General features: G+C 40.4%; 1 protein-coding gene across 1 annotated transcript; it reads left to right on the plus strand.

The window, feature by feature from the left end:
• Nucleotides 1-5234: 5234 nt before the first annotated feature.
• Nucleotides 5235-23592, plus strand: LOC135108994 (uncharacterized). Its single transcript, XM_064019927.1, has 14 exons — nucleotides 5235-5331; nucleotides 6093-6302; nucleotides 7675-7743; nucleotides 7938-8068; nucleotides 8533-8643; nucleotides 9498-9588; nucleotides 10493-10596; nucleotides 10841-10922; nucleotides 11183-11353; nucleotides 17395-17579; nucleotides 18713-18823; nucleotides 20472-20708; nucleotides 22634-22772; nucleotides 23159-23592. Exons 2-14 carry the CDS (start codon nucleotides 6099-6101, stop codon nucleotides 23378-23380), a joined length of 1857 nt encoding a protein of 618 aa, XP_063875997.1. The 5' UTR covers nucleotides 5235-5331; nucleotides 6093-6098; the 3' UTR covers nucleotides 23381-23592.
• Nucleotides 23593-24364: the final 772 nt, after the last annotated feature.

Below are 24364 nucleotides of genomic sequence, written 5' to 3' on the forward strand. Positions count from 1 at the left end.
CGCTGCGCGCCGCGCACTACAGATAGTGCCGCAAAGCGTGCGGCGCCGCGCAGCGCCACACTGCGCCTCGTGATGCGCGAGTGTACAGCTGTACATTGTCGCCTGCCTGTTTGTACATTAGTACGCTGTGTAGCTTTCTTGTCATGTCATAGTCATATATTGTATATTTCTTTTCCTCCAGATGAATGTATTTAAAAAGACTTGTGTAGCGGTGGCATTATCCTTCATTATCACCGAGTGAGTCTATATGTGTCCTCAATGTTGGAGGGAGGCTCTGTGTGAGGCAGTGTGTGAACTGTGGGCGTGTCTAGTGATGTGGACGCTCCCTGCCAGTCTTGGCCATTGTGTTTGCTGCGGTGTGTCTTTGTGAACCTCAACCTACGAGTCTGCCTTCTGTGTGTGTGTGTGTGTGTGTGTGTGTGTGTGTGTGTGTGTGTGTGTGTGTGTGTGTGTGTGTGTGTTCGTCTATCTTTTCTTCTGTCCGTCTATCTGTTCGTCTGTCCGTCTGTGTCTGAACGTGTATGCATAACTCCCTTTTGGAGTTGATCATAGAATCTGTCAAGCTGAATAAAGTCCCTTTATGCAAAACCTGTCCCAGACTTTGTATACGAGAGGGATTGAAGTCACCTCGATGTGGAAGCTGAGCCCAAAATTGTGTCTTACGCCACAGTGATGTTAGCCTTGCGTTCAGTTGATATTCTAAGGTGTTTATTTGTCCCACTGTTGCCATTTTTATCTTGCCTATGCGACCTTTCCTTCCCCGCACCTCGGTATCCACAGCTGACTTATATTTCATTGCTTGCACCAGAATGATCACGTGCTTTCACTTCTTCCAAGATGTGAATGGTCGGGACACACCTTGCCCACCTTGCCCAGCCTACACACATCACACACAGATACACACACACACACAAATACACACACACACACACAGATAGATAGATAGATAGATAAGTTTATTGACCACAGCGTACATAAAGATATACAAGGATTATTATTATTATTTTATATGATCACAATTTTCATTAACATTATATACTAAAAATAAAATACTACTGTAGTCCATACGACTGATAAATACTGGGTTAAAGTTAAAAATATTGTAACAAAACCAGACAGTAAAACTGTAACACATAAACACACAAACTGCACTACTGATGCAAATAAAATTGCATAATATATTACACAAAGGTAAAGATTCCATAACTCATTTTCTTTAAAAAAGCACACACACACACACACACATTAAAAACACACACACACACACACACACACACACACACACACACACACACACACACACACACACACACACACACACACACACACACACACACACACACACACACACACACACACACACACACACACACACACGCACGCACGCACGCACGCACGCACGCACGCACGCACGCACGCACGCACGCACGCACGCACGCACGCACGCACACACTGTGGTGTCGTGACACCTTCTTCATGCATGTAAACCACTACCGTCCTCACAGCGTCGCGATGAGGCAGGTGTGTGGCGGCGCTGCTCATCAGCTACTAAGAAAAACAGTAACAGCTGAACTCCGGCGCCTGCACCACGAGGGCGTCATTGCCCAGAGCGGAGAGGAATATGGTCATTGCGTTTCAGCACCGCAGGTCGGCTGTCAGCGGCTGAGGAGAGCGGCAGTCTCCACCCTAAAGGCTGCTCCGAGACGATAAGTTTTGCTTCTCCCTTATTTTTCCTTCATTATTACTCTTTCCATTGTATGTAAATGTCAGGACTGAGTTCTCTGGTTAATAATTAAGGAAAGACTGCGTCGAAGACTCTTGGTATTTTTGAGACAGAATGCCCACCTTCTTGTGTACCGATACACACACACACACACACACACACACACACACACACACACACACACACACACACACACACAAACACAAACACACATGTAAGGTCAATGTAAATCCAGTAAGATGCAACGACAGACTAACAATGTGCAAATGTCTTGTCCATAATGGTAGTGCGCCGGTCAGTCTCGACCCTGCGTCTGCCGGGATGGAATCTTTCAGTGCCTCTAATTTCATTTTCACTGAATCAAGTCGTCTACGTTCCCTCAAAGTGACAAGTGTCCCATCGTCATCAGCAGCCCAAGGGTTAAACCAGCACAGCCTTGGTTCATCTCTGCTGTTCTCCATCGCGCGTCACGGCGCTCCAGCCAAGCACGCGTGGTGTGTGCCTGTGACCTGAGCAAACACGTTGCGCACTTTAATCGGAATAGATTAAATATATAAATAGATTTATGTACGTATGTAGCAAGTGGCGCTTTCCCTATCCAGACTTTTTATTCAATTTTCATTTATTTATTGTTTACTGAAATGTTCATTATTAGCATTTTAAAATCAATACTCGTGAGTGTAATACGGGGCCATGTGCCTGTAACACCACACTTTCAACATAACTCAGGAAAAAAAAATACTCGGGTCTGGTGGATTCAACATTCTCTGCGCGACTCATTAGAGTCACGAAAATTCAGGCTTTACCTTAAGAGAAGTAAACTTTGTAGTAAGGGAAGAACCAGACGCTGATGATCACCCAGCGGCCATACAGACAGTGGAGGTCACAGGCAAGACGTGTTGTGACTCCGATCATCCCTCCACTCAACACTCCCTCAGGCTCACTTCACACGAATGACATTTTATTTATCATTATTATTTTTTTTTTTTCCATACTGTAGTGCGTAAAAAAAAAAAAAATGTGTTCTGGACGCTACCACACGGCCGTCCTACTTTATCAATAAACTCCACACGAACCATGCTTATACCAATGAACTGCACTCCACCATACCATACCATACTACGAGTATACTTACCAATAAGCTTTACCGCACCAATAACTTCACACAAACATTTTTTCTTCTTTTTTTTCGTACAGTAGGGCGTCAAAAGGTATGGTTTCCTGTCACCCTACCATCATCTTACCATATGAATAAAGCACCGTTCATATAAAGCGAGCCTTACAGTCGTGGTGTGTTGAGGCGTCCTCTGTGACGGTCGAAAGCAGTAGCGGTAATGGTGGTGGTGGTGAAGACATGTATTTGTTAGATTAGACATTGCATAGTGCCCGGGGAGTCCATGAAGAAAGAAATATAGTACTCTGAGAGAAACACCAATGAAAACCCGACTAATTCTCTCTGTGGCCTTTGAAAATAGTCCCTGTGAGACTCCTATACCTTGTTGGCACAGCTACAGATTCTGTAGTATATTGATGCTTATTCAAGTTTGAGGTCCATTGTGGCTCTTTTATATATGAGAGGGATACTGGACAGACAAAATTTATATAAAAGGCCCATAAAGTTGCCAGTCCCTAAAAGAGGAAGGGCCAAAACGATTATCCAATGCTGGAAGAGTGTCTTGAGACCTCCCTCATGAAAGAATTCAGGTCATAGAGAGCGGGAAATACAAAAGCATGAAGGGAGTTCCAGAGTTTACCAGTGAAAAGGATAAAAGACTGAGAATACTCGTAACTCTTGAATTAGGGAGGTGGACAGAGTAGGAGTGAGAGAATTTCGAAAATCCTGTGCAGTGCATGGTCGTGATGCAAACTGACAGTAATTACAAGATATTTTCTCCCCTACAAACAGGTCACATTGCCTTCTGATTCGTGACCTGTGGCCTTACCCATGTGTGTCATCAGTCTATATCACTCACCTCTCACTTGCATATAACGTTCGGGTGCGTTGGCTTTTTCAGAGACACCAAAGCGATGCTCCACCGCTAAACCTGAAGGGACTTTGGATCTTTCTTTATCACGTGTGTAGGAATTTCAGCCCCGTATTAAAAACATCCGGTAGAACGTTTCATTCGGGATACAGATTTAATTGCGTCAACCTGGTGACGGATTCCGGCTTACCTGTTAAATTTTATCAGGTTTTAACTCAGAATTTGAGGTGCCCATTACACACACACACACACACACACACACACACACACACTGACTCCTTGGTTATACATACATACATACATACATACATACACGAGTGATCGCATGCAAACAGAGTATTCAGTGTCTCATCGGAATCCATAGTCTTGACACACTGGGCCTGAATTTCCCTACCTATGTTTAAGAAGCCATTTGTATTTTACCGGAAGTTAACCAAACTCTTAACGTTCTGTCTTTTAATACCAAACTCTCATGTTTCGTTTTAGGTTACATATATTGTTCGCACACAGAGTATGTCTTGGCATCACATATCACCGATCTGTTGGTCTGTCTGGAAGGCTGTGCTTATGCGCGCCCTTGTGTACGAGTCTTCTTATGTGTAACTTTACTTAATAGAAACCACCAATCACATCCAAGTGAGACTAAGTAATGCACAACGTTTGACTTCTTTTTCTCTTCCATCCCACAATAAAAACTACTGAATCCCTGAAGACCAGACCTGGTAACGCACGGCAGCTTTTCATGGTCTTGCATAAATGATAAAAATAAAAGTCTACGTTTTCAAAACGCAGACTTTTCTGGACCTTAGGTTATACATTATTAAATTCTTGAAGGACATGTTCACTAGTGCAATGTTTCTTTTTTTTTTTTTCGGATCGCTGAAGAAATAAAAAAATACTGAATTAATGTTCGATTGCACACTTTACAGAGTATTAACCTAACAGCATGACGAGCGGAGGCCTGAGTGGAAGGCGCCTCACATTATGCTGTGCATTACTAGGTCTGTTCTTCAAGAATTCAATATTTTTTATTGTGGAATAAAAGAGAAAACACTCAAACGTTGTGTATGGGTGGGAGGGAGAGTCAAATAATCTTTCAGTCACTCCTCTGTGTTTAGCATTTTCTGTTATTCTGAAGTCTCCACATCTGCAAACACTAACCTTACAAAAAAACTCATTTGTTAAATGACCAGCAGCTGAGAGGACTTAACACTGAACAAAGAAAAGCTAAACACAGTGAAAGGGAATGTGGCTTATCTACTGATCGGGACGGTACCATGACCTGTACGGCCTTACACATCTAGTACGGACAGCAGAGGAGGTTCAGGCGGTGGCACATCCGACTACAATACAGGAAATCCCAAAATCTTATCTCATCTTAAAGTTGAAATTTATCAGGGACGAGCGACCCCTCCTGGGTTCATGCAGCCTTGAGTGGGTACCGGTTTGCTGTGAATGGAAAGCTTAAAGGTGGCGGAGAAAGGAGGTCGCTAGCCTACTCCACATGCCGAGGCGTGGAATGGTGTGGCGCTGACAGCTAACGTTTCATAACCTTTTCCGACCCACTAAGGTCAGGTCGCGGCAGTGCAGCGTTCTCTAACTTTGGCTGACATCAAGTTGCAGGTGTGCCACAAGTTTAGTGACGCAGAATTCATACTCAAGTGTAAATATTTGTACAAATTTATTGCTTTTCATCATTATTAACACAGCTGGAAATGAGGTTAAGGTTTATCTTGTCACTTCAGTACTTTTGGATCCCTTGCGAGTAACACTGATATCGTACCGCCCGATTTGCAGCATTTCCCAGCACCCATAGAATTGACTTCAGCATCGCATGGGTGTGCCAGCACCCTAGTCAAGAAACACCGTAGTTTAAACAATGGCACACGATGCTCTCAGTTCTGCTCTTTGTATTTGTAAAGCATCTTGCGGTGTCTCGCCTGAATAATAATCGCGGATATAGACAAGATCATTATGGTTAATAATCCCTATAGGACTATAGGTAGCGGGTTGAAGCCTGGTAGGTTACTGGAATAGACTTAATAATCGGATTGTTAGGATTGAGTCAACAGAGCTTTGAAACAATATTAGAGAGATTTATAGATAGGGATGCTAGGTGTATATCGGTGTATTTGTTTTGTAAAATGACTGTCAGGTGTAGTCTTACTGGCACCTTACACTGCCCCTCATGTTCTTATGTTCTTATAAAATGTCAAGGTGCACAAACATTGTTAGGATTTGTGTCAGCCACACTTGTATGTTGTTGATGTTTACGTGTTTGCGTTGACTTGTTTACTAAACAATGTGACGGCGTGAATGATGCACGCGTGTCTTTGATCAGTCTGCCAGCCAAGACTACCTGCACTTTATTACTGACTCGCCAGGTAACGATGAGTATTCAAGCAGCGATAGGACTCCCGATGGCACTGGTGTTGTTTGTGGTATTTCTGGCGAGGCTAATGACCTCCGCCTCGATCCCTCCATCTTTCACCACGACCCCGCCGCCCCTCGCCAAGCCCAGCGCTGACCTGCTCGCCCTCTCCAAAGACTACTGGAACTGGAAGACACAGGAGTTCCCTCAGTTTTCCACGCAGGTGAGTCCTGTTAACCCTTTCACTCTTAAAGAAGGTCACATCCGTGAGGATAGAATAAATGGCAGAGAATTAGAAAGTTTCGTGCAGTGAGGCCTAAATAAAGGGAAAGTAAGAAGAATGTAGTTACAGAGGTGGTAGTAAAGGTGGAAACATGAGTTGCAATCTTGCGGGCAGGGACTTGATTGTACAAAAGTGCCTCTCTCATGTACTAAGACATGTACTGGTGACTTTTCAGGATGGTCCACAGGGCATTCGCAGATATTAAAATAGACAATTTAGTATGAACAATTTAATCAGTAAATTAATCAATCATTTATTATTAATTTAATTAAATTTCTGTTTAAGAAATACATTGGCAATTTTCATTTTTTTTTATTGTAGTTGTTAAGTAATACTTCAAGTCATTTTTAAATTTAATCTATAGTGAATGTTCAAGATTCATGCTACTATACATAATCAGAGCCTGAGTACATGCACCTACTGTACTCAACAAGGTGACGAGCCATTCTGATTATTTCTGTCAGGTGGCACGAGGTTAAGTCGCAAAGTGCTGTGGACCACTGAGCCTGTGGCCAGTAGATACCAGACTGCCAAGATAATCAGTTGTATGTATTATTTGTCTCATGCTCTTCAAGTATGGACATGAAATTTTATTTTGATACTCTTTTTCACTGGAAAATTGATTAATTCAAAAGGAAACAGGGAAGAATTGTGATCAAAATGAAATACTTCTGGTCACTTAATATGCTGTGTGCTGTATTATGCAGATTTATGTATGGTGCTGTATCCTTGCCCGAAATTGAAATGGTCCACATTTGGTTTGGTGGTCCGTGGTCTGAAACGAGTTGAGGACCACTGTGCTAGGGAGACCATCCAAGGGCAAAGAAAAAAAATTGGAAAGGGGGTGGGGGAATACAAATAAAAAGCCCGCACATCCTGCCATTCCCAAAGAGAACCAGGATAGAAGAAAGGAGACAAGGGCCACTTTGTTTACTTTCTGAATTTGACTGACACTACTTCCCGAGATACTTTCTTGCATTCCACTTCACTTAAGGCTTCCCACTCGACTCCTCCATCCCCACACATAGTACACTAGCCAACATCCTTTAGCGTTTTCGTTTTCTGAGACCAACTCCAGAGGTCATTAGTCTGACTCAATTCTTCTTTTTTTTTATTCATACTAATAATTATACTTCTTGCTAAGCCGTCACTAGGATCACGAAAACACTCTTGGAAATCTCCCCAACTACTCATACCGCCGACTGAGAATTTTGCCATCTTTTTTTTGACACTGACTCTAGACACAGAAATAAATAATCAGATTATCTTGTTTTCAATTTTTCAACGTTCATTGTGTGTGTCCCTCCCGCAGCTGGGCATCAACGACGACACCGCAGCCCGCCTGGACTCTTACGATAAGCAACGCCTGCAGAAGCGGAAGGCAGGTGACAGTTATTGGTCCAGCCACAGTCAGAGTCGCCAGCCACTCCAGCATGCGCCACTTGCCACTCTTAATCATGTTTCTCTCTCTTTTATATTCTCTGAGGATATAATCAACATTTATTTCGACAGAATTTAATAGACGTCTTTTCTTAACGAGCACGTGACCTCGGTTAAGCTGTGTGTGGTTGACAGGCCAAGTGTGAGGAGTTCCTGCAGCGGGCCAACAAGATAGACACCACCTCGCTCTCGACGGAAGACTTGATCACCCTGAAGGTGTTCAAGGAGGAAATGAATACCTACGTGCAGAACTTCCCTTATAAGAAGTAAGTTCTGTTGCCCAACTTCTCGGGAGCATAACTTTTGGTAGCACTTCACTCTTTGGATGTGGTACGTACAGTAGAGTGCAAGCAGTCACTGTCTGTGCATGGGATTGTTCAGGGATTCATCGTATATGTAATTTGAAACTGACAGCAATGTGATTTTGAAAGATACTGATGGTCCTGTTGTTTTTTCTTCTTATCTAATTATTATTATTATTATTATTATTATTATTATTATTATCATTATTATTATTATTGTTATTATTATTATTATTATTATTATTATTATCATTATTGGTAGTAGTAGTAGTAGTAGTAGTAGTAGTAGTAGTAGTAGTAGTAGTAGTAATAGTATCATCATCATCATTTTTTTCCTTCTCCTCCTTTTAGACCTAAAAACCTATCTCTTCATTTATCAGTTAATCTTTCTATCGTACCCCTGCATCGTTTGCTCTGCCCATCCACAGGTACTACGCGCCCGTCACCTTCATGTCTGGGCCTCAAGAATCCCTCAGGTATATGGTGGAGAAAGAAGTGGTTCTCGACTCTTACAACGATTATGAGAAGCTCCTCTCAAGGTCAGTGTTCGGGCACGAACAGAAGACAAGGGTTGGTGGGACAACTTTGCTTGGCGCTCTAAAACAAGTAAAAGCAAATTTAGTCGGTTTTCACTGAAATTTTTTTTGTCTCGTTTGATCATTATGAATCCGACGATTGTCTTATTATATCATCTGTTGTTTACATTTTCTCTGTTTAAAACCATGTAATGCATTATTCAATAATTAATTAAAATATCTGCTAGAACACACACACACACACACACACACACACACACACCGATTGTCTCTCTTTAGCTTCCTTGTGTAGAAGTCAGCACGCTCGGCTCACAACCGAGAAGGCTCGGGTTCGAATCCCGGGCGCGGCGAAGCAAATGGGCGAGCTATTAATATGTAGCCCTGTTCATCTAGCAGCAAGCAGGTACGGATATAACCTGAGAAGTTGTGGCCTCGCTGTCCCGGTGTGTGGTGTGTGAGTGGTCTCACTACTACCCAAAAATCAATCACTATGAACTCTGATTTCTTTCCGTAGGGGAACAGCTGGCTGAGTGACCAGCAGAAGACCGTAAGTGAATGACCGTAGACGAATGACACATACGCACAGAGTAATAACGCTAGAATATATAAAAGAAAATACGAGAAATGGAGTGTGCATAGCAGTTTGTTTCCCGCGAGGCACTACTGGGCCAACAAGCATCCGTGCAAAACAAAAGACAAATCGTGTCTGCACGACAACTGTGACAGCAAAATATCCCTGGGACAATTCCTTTCCAGACATGACATACGTGCAGGGTCACGCTACAGCTGCACTCATTGTCCATTACTTCATTACTTGAGTGCCTTTGTCTCGTGCATGTGTCTTCCTTCGCCCTCAGGTACAGCGACTTTCCCAGACAGGCACAGGAAATCCTCACACTGCTGAGGGAAAACATAAAGGACAACATCATGCCTTCCAATTGGTCCATGGTGAGTGTTTGTGTTGTCCTGGAGTGTGGAGGTGTGTGTGGTGCAGGAGTCTTGACGTTGTGTGGTAGAGTCGTGCTCTATGGTTGAGAAAGTATGTATCATATTTCATCCAGTGTACGAATATTTCTGTAATGGAAAGATTCTCGAAGTCGACCAAAATTTCCTCCGATCTTGGTAATCAAATGCTGATGAGATGGAGATGAACGCCAAAGCCATGCACGACTATAGTGTATGCGGCTGACTTTACTTAATTAGCATGTTGGTCTGACTGGTGGTCAGACTCTTGCTTCGAGTGTCCTGCCAGTTCACAACTGCTGCTTGTCATGAACAATTTATTCCCCTAGTCAGACCAACATTTCCGTGTTTTTATGACAGTCCCAAATGAAGAGGACGTGTTGTACTGGTAGCAGTGGTGGGGATTCCTGTGAAGAGGGATCTCCCGCGAGCTTTCATACAGGCTTTAATATATGTTGCATAAGAAAATGAAGCCTTAGAAGAAGAAATAAGAGAGAATAGAATCATATCTATTCCTGATAAAGAAAAATGAAACACCAAAAATCTATCTGAAAAGGAGGGGGAAGCCATTTAGCGACAAGAGTGAGGAGGTTGACCAAACTCACTCGGGTCTTGGTAATCATTTTTGGCCTAACTGCTAAAACAGTCCCTGACGACTACCTCTCACAAGCAGTTTATCTTGTCTTCTAATCGCAGTCTCACTGCTTGTAAGATACTACTAAAGAAGAGCGTTACATTCGTTTGGTGTACTCTCTTTGCCCTCAGCTTTCGCTTATGTAACTACGTCGCCAGTCTGTTCTTCTCTTCTCTTTAACTAACACATCTCCTTGACGCCTCATCTTATCTCCACTTCCTCCTCTTGTAACCACAACCTGTTTTCTTCCGGCAGGTGGGCGTGATGGATCGGTTTGACAGTCTGATCGGCCCCGTGGAGGATTCATTGTTCTATAAGCCATTCGTCAACATGTCCGACACCATCACCGCAGAGCAGAGGTAACTCATACACGTCTCGGGGTTCACGTGCTGGGTTGGTGATCCTGGTGAGAAAATTTAACAAAGATTTTCATCTTAAATTAAAATTTCCACCGATTTTTTTCATCATTGCCAAAGACTAATTCCAAATTATATTCTTGCTTCCTTGACTGTACTTCTCATTATCACCCTACTGTTGCCATTCGCCATAAAGCCAAACTTTCGTGGGTTCCATGCACACCTCTAAGTCCCTCATACCTCACAGAACCACACTGAGGCAGCAGGCCCAGGAAAGAATCAAACAGGACCTTATTCCCTCGTTCAAGGAAATTCGTAACTTCATAGAGGTAAGTTGAAGGAGCCTTGACCAAGACTGCCTCATCTTGTTCACTGAGCCTCTTAAGTTGCAGGGTAGTGACTTGTACTTCTGATGTGGGAGGAAAAAATATTATTTTCATCTTTTAATTTTATAGTTGTCCTGTATCTGTGCAACACCTTGTGTGAAATAATAATAATCTAGACTTATTTGTAAGTAAAGGCACTTGGTGAAGGAATGTCGTGTAGCACGGCAGGGTGAAAGGAAAGTAATTGCTCCTTGCGTCAACAGAACCAGTACCTGCCGGCCACCCGAACTGAAGTGGGGGCGTCGTCGTTGCCTGGCGGAGAGGCTTACTACCAGGCATGTCTCAAATTCCACACCACTACAGACCTGACGCCGCAGCAGATCCACGACCTGGGCCAGAAGGAGGTGGCGAGGATCCAGGCGGAAGTGCAGAAGGTAAACATAAAGCTTTAATTTATTTGTTATTTTTTTTTTTTTTTATATAAACAATGATGTACGTTGGCATTATTTTATCTCAAATTATTTGTTTATTCATTGGCAGCCACAATTATCTGAGCCACTTTTTCTGACTTTGACATGACTTTTGGTCCTTTCAATGAATGCACTTTTGACACGAAGATCCATGTATCAGAGGAAGAGGAAAAGTATATGCTTTTATTTTCAATAATGGCAAAAAGGAGCAGAGATCCCACTCTTGCGGGCTGCCTCTCCCAGCAATAAAGAGAACAAAGCTGGTGTTGAAGGATACCGGAGCTGTAGCTCCCTGTCCACGCCACTGTACAGTTGCTGTTACCACTACTACTACTACTACTAATACTAAAACTGCTACTACTGTTGCTACTACTTTTATTGCTGCTGCTGCTACTGCTACTACTACTACTACTACTACTACTACTACTACTATTACTACTACTACTACTACTACTACTACTACTACTACTACTACTACTACTACTACTACTGCTGTTTCTGCTGCTGCTGCTGCTGCTGCTGCTGCTGCTGCTGCTGCTGCTGCTGCTGCTACTACTACTACTACTACTACTACTACTACTACTACTACTACTACTACTACTACTACTACTACTACATTAAAATAATACCTCCACCCCATGTTTATTGATGTGTCAATTAGGGGCTCCATTACTTGGAGGTCATTAGCCCCAGCTCTCGCTAATGACTGTGGCATCCAACCATATCTAATACTCTATAATATAAACATTAGTTGTTAACTATAAATTCACTCTACCTCTACTCTACCTACTCTTATGCCACTCTCCACCACTGTAGCCTCGCAGTCGAGGCCTCCTAAGTCTGCAGGTATGGGAGTGGAATGCCTTGTCCCCCTGAGACACAGGAGGGCAGATCTGAGGAGGGAGAATGAGAGACGGCACCTCATCCATGCGACGACATGGCTCCTTGGCTGGTGCTTCTTTTCTACCATTAGGTCGGCTAGTCTTGAGTAGAAGCACTGAGCCTTGGAGCCCATCCCTACTACTACTACTACTACTACTACTACTACTACTATTACTACTACTACTACTCCTACTATTACTACTACTACTACTACTACTGCTACTACTACTACTACTTCTACTATTACTACTACTACTACTACTACTACTACTACTACTACTACTACTACTACTACTATACTTCCTTAGAGAAGCATATAGATTAAGAGGGGACATGATAAAGGTCTTTAAGTGGTATGGAGATATAACAAGGATGACGTAAGTAAAATTCTCAGGATCAGTAATCAGGATAGAATAAGGCAGGGAAGCCAAAGAAAGCGTGAATTCAGATATCTCTAGAATTTCTGATTGGAGCAGAGCAAACTTCTTCTATGAAGTTAGGTTGTTCTGAGATGTCTCCGCCAGTTTTTCTCACCCCCCCCAGCTGCTAACTCTGTACAAGGGCCTTATCCGTCCATGTATGGAGTATGCTTCACATGTCTTGGGGAGTTCCACTCATACTGCTCTTCTAGACATGGTGGAATCAAAAGCTTTTCGTCTCATCAACTCCTCTCCTCTAACTGACTGTCTTCAGCCTCTCTCTCACCGCCGCAGTGTTGCATATCTAGCTGTCTTCTACTGCTATTTTCATGCTAACTGCTCTTCTGATCTTGCTAACTGCATGCCTCCCCTCCTTCCGCGGCCTCGCTGCACAAGACTTTCTTCTTTCTTTCACCCCTATTCTGTCCACCTCTCTAACGCAAGAGTTAACCAGTATTCTCAATCATTCATCCCTTTCTCTGGTAAACTCTGGAACTCCCTGCCTGCTTCTGTATTTCCACCTTCCTACGACTTGAATTCCTTCAAGAGGGAGGTTTCAAGACACTTATCCACCAATTTTTGACCACTGCTTTGACCCTTTTATGGGACTGGCATTTCAGTGGGCATTTTTTTTATTAAAGTTTTGTTGCCCTTGGCCAGTGTCCTTCCTACATAAAAAAAAATAAATAAATAAAATAGTATTGTTCAGTTCCTCAAAACTCTATTCCTTCATCTATGAACTTGACACAATCTTCCAGATAACTATCCTCTTAGCTTCAATGAGACTCAATTGTCCTTTACTAATAATGTGAATTGGAAACTTCACATCTCATTTCTTGCCAAAACAGCTTCTATGAACATAGGTGTTCTGAGTCGTCTCTGCCAGTATTTTTCATTCCTTCACCAGCTGTTAACCTTGTACAGGGGCCTTATCCGTTCATATATGGAACACGAATCATAATATTATGTATGGAGGTGTTCATCGCTCTTCTAAACGGAGTGGAATCAAGTTTTCGTCTTATCAACTCTTCTCTTCTAACTGACTGTCCCCAGCCTCTCTCTCATCGGCCACAATGTTGCATCTCATGCTATCTTCTACCACTATATTCATGCTAACTGCTCTTCTGATCTTGCTAACCACATACCTGCCCTCCTCCCGCGGCCTCGCTGCAAAAGACTTTCTTTCATCCCTGTTCTGTCCACATCTTTAATTAATTCTCAATCATTCATCCCTTTTCTGTTAAACCCTGGAACTCCCTGTCAGAGTTTTTGACTCTGTTTGGGGACTGGCGTCTCAGTGGGTCTTTCTATTTCTAATTTATGTTGCCCATGGCTGGAGCCACTCTTACATAAAGGATAATAATAATGGGTTGAAATTTGAAAAGTTAGATTTAAAAGAGAGATAGAAAGGAATTAGTTCTCAATTAGCGTGATAGATGAATGGAATAGACTCAGTAATCAGGTTGTTGGTGTTGAGTCACTAGGGAGCTTGAAGAGAAGATTAGACATGGATGGCGACGATAGTTGGAAATAGGTAGGTATATCACATTCAGCTTAGGGAGTGCCACAAGTACGTAGACCTGATAGCTTCTTGCAGCTTCTCTTATTTTCTTATCTTTTTACTACTAATAATGATAATAATAATAATAATAATAATAATAATAATAATAATAATAATAATAATAAAAATAATAATAATAATAATTATTATTATTATTATTATTATTATTATTATTATTATTATTATTATTATTATATAATAATAATAATAATAATAATAATAATAATAATAATAATGATAATAATAATAATAATATTGATAACAATTCTATTTTGGTAAATGTTACACCTCTTTCAATGACAGCTGACACCTAACATTAGCCTACATACCAGACGTGTCTCCTCACCTGAGAAATCACCTGTACTTCTCTCCTTTCCTTCGGGTGTTGATCATAAGATCCCCTGTGTTGATCCCTATTCCTGGTCTGTCCTGTCTTTCTCCTCCCACATATCTAGCTCATGTTAATGCATCTGTTTCCATCTCCTTTTCTCTTAATTTGATCTTTGCGTCTTCCATTAAACGTGCACTGAAACTTCCCTCTGCTGCGACTGATTCACATCACTTGAACGTGTGTGCCTTTCCAATGAGAGGCAGTCTAATATCAATTTTTGCCTAGACTACGTCCAGTTTCCCCTCTGTCTGGCGGTCTGCTGTACTCGTTCATTTGATCAGACAAAAAGATGTCCTCATGGCTCAATAAGAGAACAGAAAAGATAAGAAATTACTGAAGGTTGGAGGAGCTGTCAGCTATGTTACCACCAGCTAGGGACCTTGACAGAGACCAAATGTTAAAAGATTGTGGAAGGCAGTATAAGATGGATCCCATCGCTGACACCTGTATGGTTGTTGCGGAAAGTAGAAGGATGAATGAAGCTGTATCATGAAGCATGCAAGTTGTCCTCTGTATGTTTGTGCGTGCGTCCGTGCGTGTACTTATACGAGGTGTAGTTATACTCAAGAAGTTGAGGATCATAACTTCACCCCTCCCTCTATCCTTGCCTGGAGTCCCGAGACTGCACGCTTGCGCTCACCTCATCCTCAGGGAACTGTTTTGTATTCACATACTGTAAATATTGCACTCTTACATCGGCACGGGAAACTGTTTACATCCATCCTGTGGTACAAGGAAGGCAATAACAAAACACCACCATCTTACCTCATCAGTGTATTTGTCAATGAATGACCGCAGGCTGCCCAACTGAGAGTACACTGTACTTAGACTAGGTGTAGGCGGAACAAACATTGACTGTAGAGTGCCTATGGTTAGAGAGATCAGTCTTGATTGATGTAGAGAGTTGGTGCACATCGACTATCATATGAATGAGCTTACGCAAATAATGCAAGGGCTAATGAAGGGCTGAAGGGCTAATGCATTGATATAATTATCTTTTCATTTTTTTTTTACTGATAAGTGTCTAAATCAACAAAACTAATTGATAAAATGATTGAAAATATCTTTTATATATATATATATATATATATATATATATATATATATATATATATATATATATATATATATATATATATATATATATATATATATATATATATATATATATATATATATATATATATATATATATATATATATATATATATATATATATATATATATATATATGTATACACACACATTAAAAAAAATAGGAAAGTGGCAAGAACTTTACAAATAAGTTTCCTCCAAGGAAGGAGGCAGAAGGCAAAGAGGGCGTGGTTTCTAGATAACCTTAACCTGTAGCTTACACACAAGTTTCACTTCTACCTACACACGCTACCCAGACTCAAGATGACACTGTTCAGCACTCAACAGGAACTCCAGTAACTTGCTTCTCGTTTATCATCTTGCCTCTGTAATCTATCTATCCTTCTCTATCCTATCTATCTATCTTTCTTTCTGTAACTTCATCTCAAGTTTCCTTTCTGACCGTTCTATTGCTGCTGTTATAGACGGTCACTGTTCTCCTAAATCTATTAACAGTGGTGTTCCTCAGGTTTCTGTCCTAACACCCCGTCTCTTCTTATTATTCATCAATGACATTCTAAACCAAACATCTTGTCCTATCCACTCCTACGCTGATGATACCACCCTGCACTTTTCCACGTCTTTTCATAGACGTCCAACCCTTCAGGAACTAAACATTTCACGCAGGGAAGCCACAGAACGCCTGACTTCTGATCTTTCTAAAATTTCTGATTGGGGCAGAGCAATCTTGGTATTGTTCAATGCCTCAAAAACTCAATTCCTCCATCTATCAACTCGACACAACCTTCCATACAACTATCCCCTCTTCTTCAATGACACTCGACTGTCCCCCTCTTCTACACTGAACATCCTTGGTCTGTCCTTTTCTTATAATCTAAACTGGAAACTTCACATCTCATCTCTAGGTACAACAGCTTCTATGAAGTTAGGTGTCTCCGTCAGTTTTTCTCCACCCCCCCAGCTGCTAACTCTTTACAAGGGCCTTATCCGTCCATGTATGGAGTATGCTTCACATGTCTGGGGGGTTCCACTCATAGCGCTCTCCTAGACAGGGTGGAATCAAAAGCTTTTCGTCTCATCAACTCCTCTCCTCTAACTGACTGTTCATCCTCTCTCTCATGGCCGCAACGTTGCATCTCTATCTGTCTTCTACCGCTATTTTCATGTTAACTGCTCTTCTGATCTTGCTAACTGCATGCCTCCCTTCCTCCCGCGGCATTGCTGCACAAGACTTTCTTCTTTCTCACACCCCTATTCTGTCCACCTCTCTAATGCAAGAGTTAACCAGTATTCTCAATCATTCACCCCTTTCTTTGGTAAACCCTGGAACTCTCTGCCTGCTTCTGTATTTCCACCTTCCTATGACTTGAATTCCTTCAAGAGAGAGGTTTCAGGACACTTGTCCTTCAATTCTTAGCTACCGTTTTGGACCCTCTTCTGGGACTGGCATCTCAGTGGGCTTTTTTTTTTTTTTTTTTGCCCTTGGCCAGTGTCCCTCCTACATAAAAAAAAAAATCGTTTTTTGGGGGGGCATAATTGTACATATTGGCAGACATCAAAACACATAAACAAGTTTGATAAATCAGAGAACAGAAACCATCACCTCAGTGGAATGACTTTTGTAACGCAACACTGCCGCGCTGCCTCCCCCACACAGACGGCTGCAGAAATTGGGATGAAAGGCAAGACTTTGTCTGAGATCAGCCAGGCCCTCATGACTGACCCGGCACAAAGGTTCAGCAGCAAGAATGATCTCCTGGAGACCTTCAGAAACACCGTCTACAACGACATCTATCCCCGGGTGAAGCAAATGTTCCCCAGATTGCCACAGACCAACGTCACGTAAGCCCCAGCGGTTAGAGTATGATTCAGCGCCGCCATTCCAGCGCCGATGTTTCGGCTCCGCTGTTTCAGCGCCAGCCCATTTCAGCGCCATCCTTTCAGCGCCACCAAATCAATGATTTATTCAACGAATCATACTTATTTATGAGATTAGTTTATTTAATTAGAAATTTAAAAAAACATTTTAAATCGTTTAAAAGAGATGTTATTCTTTACTTTTAGTGTGATAAATTATACCCAATTGCACGCATGTATTCTACATTTCTGTTCCCATATCCAGAAACAATTTTCAGTATTCTTTCATCTGCTTTCCTGTATTTTATTAATTTGATTTGAGGTTCATGCCCACCTGAAAGTCTCTCAAAATATTCATCCCGTCCCTTTTGGACTCGTTTAAGAGAATGAAGGAAGTTTCATATCGTTGGATGCATCATTCCCAGTTTGCCTCGTAGTTGTCTGTTTGCTGCTTCACCATGGTTAGTGGTTCTATCTTCTCCCTGTAACGTTCGTTGGTACACGTTCCACATCTCTGGGAAATAATGGTTGTCTCCTCCCAGTTCCTCTCCGGTGTGGATGACCAATACAACTGTCCTCAAACCAATCTAAGAGCGGAACCAATTCCCCAGGCAAGAAAGTTGCAAGAGCATCCACATGACAGTTAATGTCGTCCTTTGATATAAAAGAAAGTGCTGTTACAATTTTAGTATGTAAAGTAAAGTCGGGAGTATTATATGAACCCATGAGACCCATACTTTTTATGTTTTAGTAAATTTTGCGATAAATGAAACAGACAGACTTTAATTTCTACATCGGGAAAGCAGTTTTTCATGCAAAAGCTGCATACTCAAAATCACTGTTTATAACATTGTGTCGCGCATACCAGCTCCTTAATCATTTCAATCATCCTCATATAAGTTACACTCTGCTTATTCTGTAAGAGTGTATATAGTCCAGGGTGCACGCCCGCATGTTTCTTGACCATGATGACACACACTTGATCAAATAAATGTGATGCAATCGCAAATGTTCCATCGACATAACAAACCAACCATACCAACCAGGTATGGTTACGTTTGTCTCACTTTTTTTTATCTTCCTTTACTTTACCATTGCTCCATCTCCTTTCAATACAGAGTTGAAGGAGATGATAACCCAGATGCTATCATTGCGAGGTACAGCGATCCATCCATAGACGGCTCGCGCCTCGGCAGTTTCATCATCAACACTCACTCCTTTGATACCTTGTGAGTACTGCCAAAGGAAGATCAAGTCCATATTCCTTGACCACTCCGCTGCTGTCTACCTCCCCACCACCACCACCACTACCACATCTGCCACCCTTCACTAATGTTGGCCTATTTTTACATATATATTCTGAAAAATGTTTTGAAATTATCCATCATGTATCTATAAGAATTATATTCCTTTCCATTGTAATTACTGGCTACCCATATGCGGTAATAATGAGGAATTACCATGAAAGAAGACAAGTGACTGTGCTGCTTAATTAACAAACAGGGATTACAGAAAACGCGTAGTTTTAGGACAAGAAGGACACGGCCTGAAAAGAAATGCACACAGCAGCCCATCTCTGCCTCTCTCTTTGTAGTTTCTGTTGGCAAATTTTAGCACAGACGGATTTATTTTTCATCTCAAAATTTAATTCGAAAGTTGTCGTTCATTTTGTGTTCAATGGCACTTGTTAAACTCCTAAATATCGCATCATTGTTTTCAAGTAAAGAGATCAACACATTCAGACAAACATAGCACTCTTAGTTACATATGTAGACTATATAACTACTGCTTCTTTCTCCAAATTAATATTTCCTTATGCTTGTACATAAATCTAATATATATATATATATATATATATATATATATATATATATATATATATATATATATATATATATATATATATATATATATATATATATATATATATATATATAATAGAGATAAACAGCAAAAACTTTCAGTTTTTTTTTCTTTTCTTCACTTTAAGAAAAGAAAAACTCTTGGTGTTTTCTTGTTCATCTCAACTGTATCTCGGAACTTCTCATATATATATATACGAGTATATATATATATATATATATATATATATATATATATATATATATATATATATATATATATATATATATATATATATATATATATATATATATATATATATATATATATATATATATATATATATATATATATATATATATATATATATATATATATATATATATATATATATATATATATATATATATATATATATATATATATATATATATATATATATATATATATATATATATATATATATATATATATATATATATATATATATATATATATATATATATATATATATATATATATATATATATATATATATATATATATATATATATATATATATATATATATATATATATATATATATATATATATATATATATATATATATATATATATATATATATATATATATATATATATATATATATATATATATATATATATATATATATATATATATATATATATATATATATATATATATATATATATATATATATATATATATATGTGTGTGTGTGTGTGTGTGTGTGTGTGTGTGTGTGTGTGTGTGTGTGTGTGTGTGTGTGTGTGTGTGTGTGTGTGTAAGTAACAGTAACTCTTAATAACGTAGATAACTGTTGCTTCTTTCTCGCAATGATTTTATAAGGGTTGCACATTTAAGGTTTAAGGTGTGTGTGTGTGTGTGTGTGTGTGTGTGTGTGTGTGTGTGTGTGTGTGTGTGTGTGTGTGTGTGTGTGTGTGTGTGTGTGTGTGTGTGTGTGTGTGTGTGTGTGTGTGTGTGTGTGTCATAATTCGCTGAGGTTCCTCCAGGAAAAAGTACGAAGTGATGGCGCTGTCCCTGCACGAGGCGTACCCTGGCCACCACCTGGAAGCCGTCTATGCAAAGCTGAACCCATCTAACCACACCTTCCGCAAGTATGTCGACTTCACCTCAGACCTGAACGCCCCAGCGAGGTTCCCGCTGCGCACCGCCATAATTGAGGGCTGGGGTCTCTACTCCGAATTTCTTGGAGAGGAACTCGGCAGCTATACCGATCCTTATCAGAAGTGAGTGTCTCACACCAACAGAGGGAAAAATAAAAGGGAGAGGCCTGCTCGGAAGGAGAGAAAATTGGAATCTATCAACAAATATTATATTATCACATTCTTTCTAACATCTCTACTTGTACTTTTTTTTTCTTTCTTTCTTTTTAATCTGATGATCATTCGGTCTCGATATCTAAGACCTTCTACAATATACTTTTGTGTGAGGTTTAAATCCCAAGCTAGATTCCCTCTTTGTTTCGGTTTCTAAGTCCACATTATCTTTTTTTTTAGAATTAGGACAGCGCCTCAACTAACGGAGGACTTCTGTTTTAATATTTGGAAACCGTTACCCCGAGTAGATGCCTTTCCTAACCTCGAACTATAGCCACGATTCAGACGCATTTGATTTTGGGATTTGGCGATGGTACCCAAATTAATACCCTTTTAACCTTAAACTATGGCCACGATACCCAGCCTGTGTGCCTGAGGATACACTGACCCCCAGCGCAAATAGTGCCACTGTGACATGCTTAAAAATTTATCCTGTTTTCACATCAGTTTCTCAAAGTTTCTAAGATGGTTGAGTCACCAGATCTATATAAGGAGTTCTACATTTCCTTGTTGAAAGTGAAACAGTGCTGTTAACTATTCATTTTTTTGTAGTATTGTAAAATGCAGTCTCTTCATGAACACTACACAGTCGATCCTCCGGCCAGTATAAGCCACGGGTAGAACGGTATTGATCCAAAGTTGCTTTCGCCACTGTCGATGCAGGTTTGACTGTCAGACTGGTGCAGAATAATCCAGGCACCTCTAGATTTGTCTTAATTCAAAATAGCCTTTTATGAGAGGAAGAATATCTTTTAGAAAGACTGCTAAGGCTAAGCACATTGTCAATATTAGCCTTCCTTAAGCCGATTTTAAAAAATAGTAATAATAATATCGAGGTAGGCATTAACTCTAGAAAAATTGTGGAATCAAATTTAGCTTTTCCATCAACTCGTTCGTGTGACTTTCAACAAACGCCACGTCTCCACTAGCTGTTCCTCTTAGTATCCACCTGCCGTCTTTTTTTTTTTTTTTATTTATTTATTTATTTATTTTTATTTTTTTTATTTATTATTATTTTTTTTTTTTTATATCTTGCCACAAACTTTTATGAGTCAATAATTTGACATTTTTATAATATGTTATTTGTTTAATCAGCTCATCACAAGGCTAATTCATAAGGCGATTAAAGATATTTTTAGATGTAAAATTTTGAGGAAGTGATAAGAACGGTAAGCCTTTACCAGTTAATCATTCCACCAATAGGAACTAAGGCAGAGGTGTGGCTTCTAAATTAGATTAGCCTGCAACGACTACACATAGTGTCGCCATTCATGTAATCACTACAACATTTGGTGGCAGCAGTGGGAACCAAAGTACTCACAAGTCATTCCACTTATCGAAAATTCTGTTTACCTGCTCCTAAACGAACTCACTTGCTCATTTGGTTACTGAAACCTTGTTCTTTAGCTTTATCACTTTATCACTGCTTCGTTACCTCCCTCAACAGCATCCTGTATGTGCGCTGCTCTGTTACCCAACCAGACTCTTCACCTTGCACATGTCACAAGAACTTCAGCACGTACTTCCTGCTTCACTTCGACATCTTTCTTCCTGGTGCATTCTTTCACTGCCTTGTGCAATATATTTTCATATAAACCTGTACGCCCTGTTCTTGTGCATTCCTTGTTCCGCGCCACCTTTTTACTGTTTTGTACATTATCAAAATACCAAAAAGTGTCACCAGTCGTGGAAAGATAACATCACGACAATGTGCATTACTTCCAGCTACTAATTTCGATTACTACATACGTGAAATTAAGAATTTCATCCATGCAGGTAAATGGTGTTCCTGACGTGTTTTGTCAATAATGGTGACATCACTTCCCCACACACAGGATGGGCCGCCACTCCTTCGAGCTGCTGCGCGCCAGTCGTCTTGTGGTGGACACAGGCATACACGCGCTGGGCTGGTCCAGGGACAGGGCTGTGGCCTTTCTGATGAACCACACGGCATTTTCCGAGAAAAATGTACAGGTGAGAGAGAGAGAGAGAGAGAGAGAGAGAGAGAGAGAGAGAGAGAGAGAGAGAGCTGTAACCATGCAGGTGGTTCGTTCCGTATCTAGTCATACAAACTGTGACCTAAGGAATGTGCCAGGTGGTGTCTTGCAAACATCTCCCTCCAAGTACCGTTGTGACTGACAAACAGCGTGTGTGACAGATCCAAAGTAAATGTCGTCTAATAATCATATAACTCAAATCATACGTGTCTTGTTCCTTTCAATCCTCACCTTTGTAGAGCATTAGAATTAGTTTTATTATACTCAATCAAAGGTAACTTTAAGGAATGTTGTCTCTTTCTTAGTTCTTGCATCACCAGCTCCAATTTCATTCCATTAAAACTAACTTTCTTGCTCCCGCAGGGTGAAATCAACAGGTACATTACTTATCCAGGGCAAGCTTGTGCCTATAAGGTTGGCGAGATCAAAATAAAGAAGCTAAGACAGAGGGCCGAGGAAACTCTAAACACAAGTTTTCAGCTCGCAGACTTCCATGACGTCTTGCTGAGTTGCTTAACATCACTGAAGATCGTGGAGGAGTGTGTCATGAACTATATTGGATCCGCTACACACAGTACAGCTTAGACACTCAGCTAAAGCAGTGGTACAGCACGTCATGAGACCACACCTTTGAGACGCGTGAGTGGACGGTTTACTTAGTAATGGCAGCTTCAAATCCGTGTAGCCTTGTATAGTGTTTGCTATTGTGCTGTAGCTATGTATTATTTATTTACTCTTCATAGATTAATACACTCATGAATAACGCTCCATTATACGAATAAATTATATTAATCTATTTTGTCTATGTTCCTGTGAATGTTTACCTACATGCTAAGTCTTGCTTATTGTTCATTTGTGTGTGTGTGTGTGTGTGTGTGTGTGTGTGTGTGTGTGTGTGTGTGTGTGTGTGTGTGTGTGTGTGTGTGTGTGTGTGTGTGTGTTTAGATGAGTGGGTTGGTTTATGTAAGTACAGGTGTGCAATTTAAAGATGAAATGGTGGTCCACAAGTGTCCACGTCTCTATTTATTTCACGCAGAAAAGCCAGAAAAGAAACAGAAACGACACTGAGTATTTCAAGCAAACAAATCTGTGTTCTCGGATGAAGAATGGAAAGACTGCCGCTTGGTATGACTAGCGCTGGAGAGTTAAGAATGGAATATCACAAAGATGCAGAATGAACATTGTTTGTTTCGTTTTTACTACACGGAAAGAAGTGAACATGAATTGCATACATCATTTTTTCACTTAATATTATTAGTGAAAGGAAGTCCAGATATGTTCAATGCAGAGGACTGGTATATTCGAGTGTAAATGAGGGAGAGGGAATGGTTATCTGGAAAGCTGTCTCGAGTGGATAGATGAAGGAATTGAGTCTTATTAGTAAGGCGTCCTGCAGCGTCCTCTCGTGATCTGTTTCATTCCGCTGAGTTGTGTGTCTGGTAAATAACGCTAGAGTTTATAGGAGAAGTTTGACTTAGAATATCATTTATGCACATTAGGAAGAGGTAAGAAATAATAGGAACTGGATAGGACAGAGTCATGTAAAAAATAAATAAATAAATAAATAAA

The sequence above is a fragment of the Scylla paramamosain genome, chromosome 18 (genome assembly GCF_035594125.1).
Source record: "Scylla paramamosain isolate STU-SP2022 chromosome 18, ASM3559412v1, whole genome shotgun sequence".
NCBI lineage: Eukaryota > Metazoa > Arthropoda > Malacostraca > Decapoda > Portunidae > Scylla > Scylla paramamosain.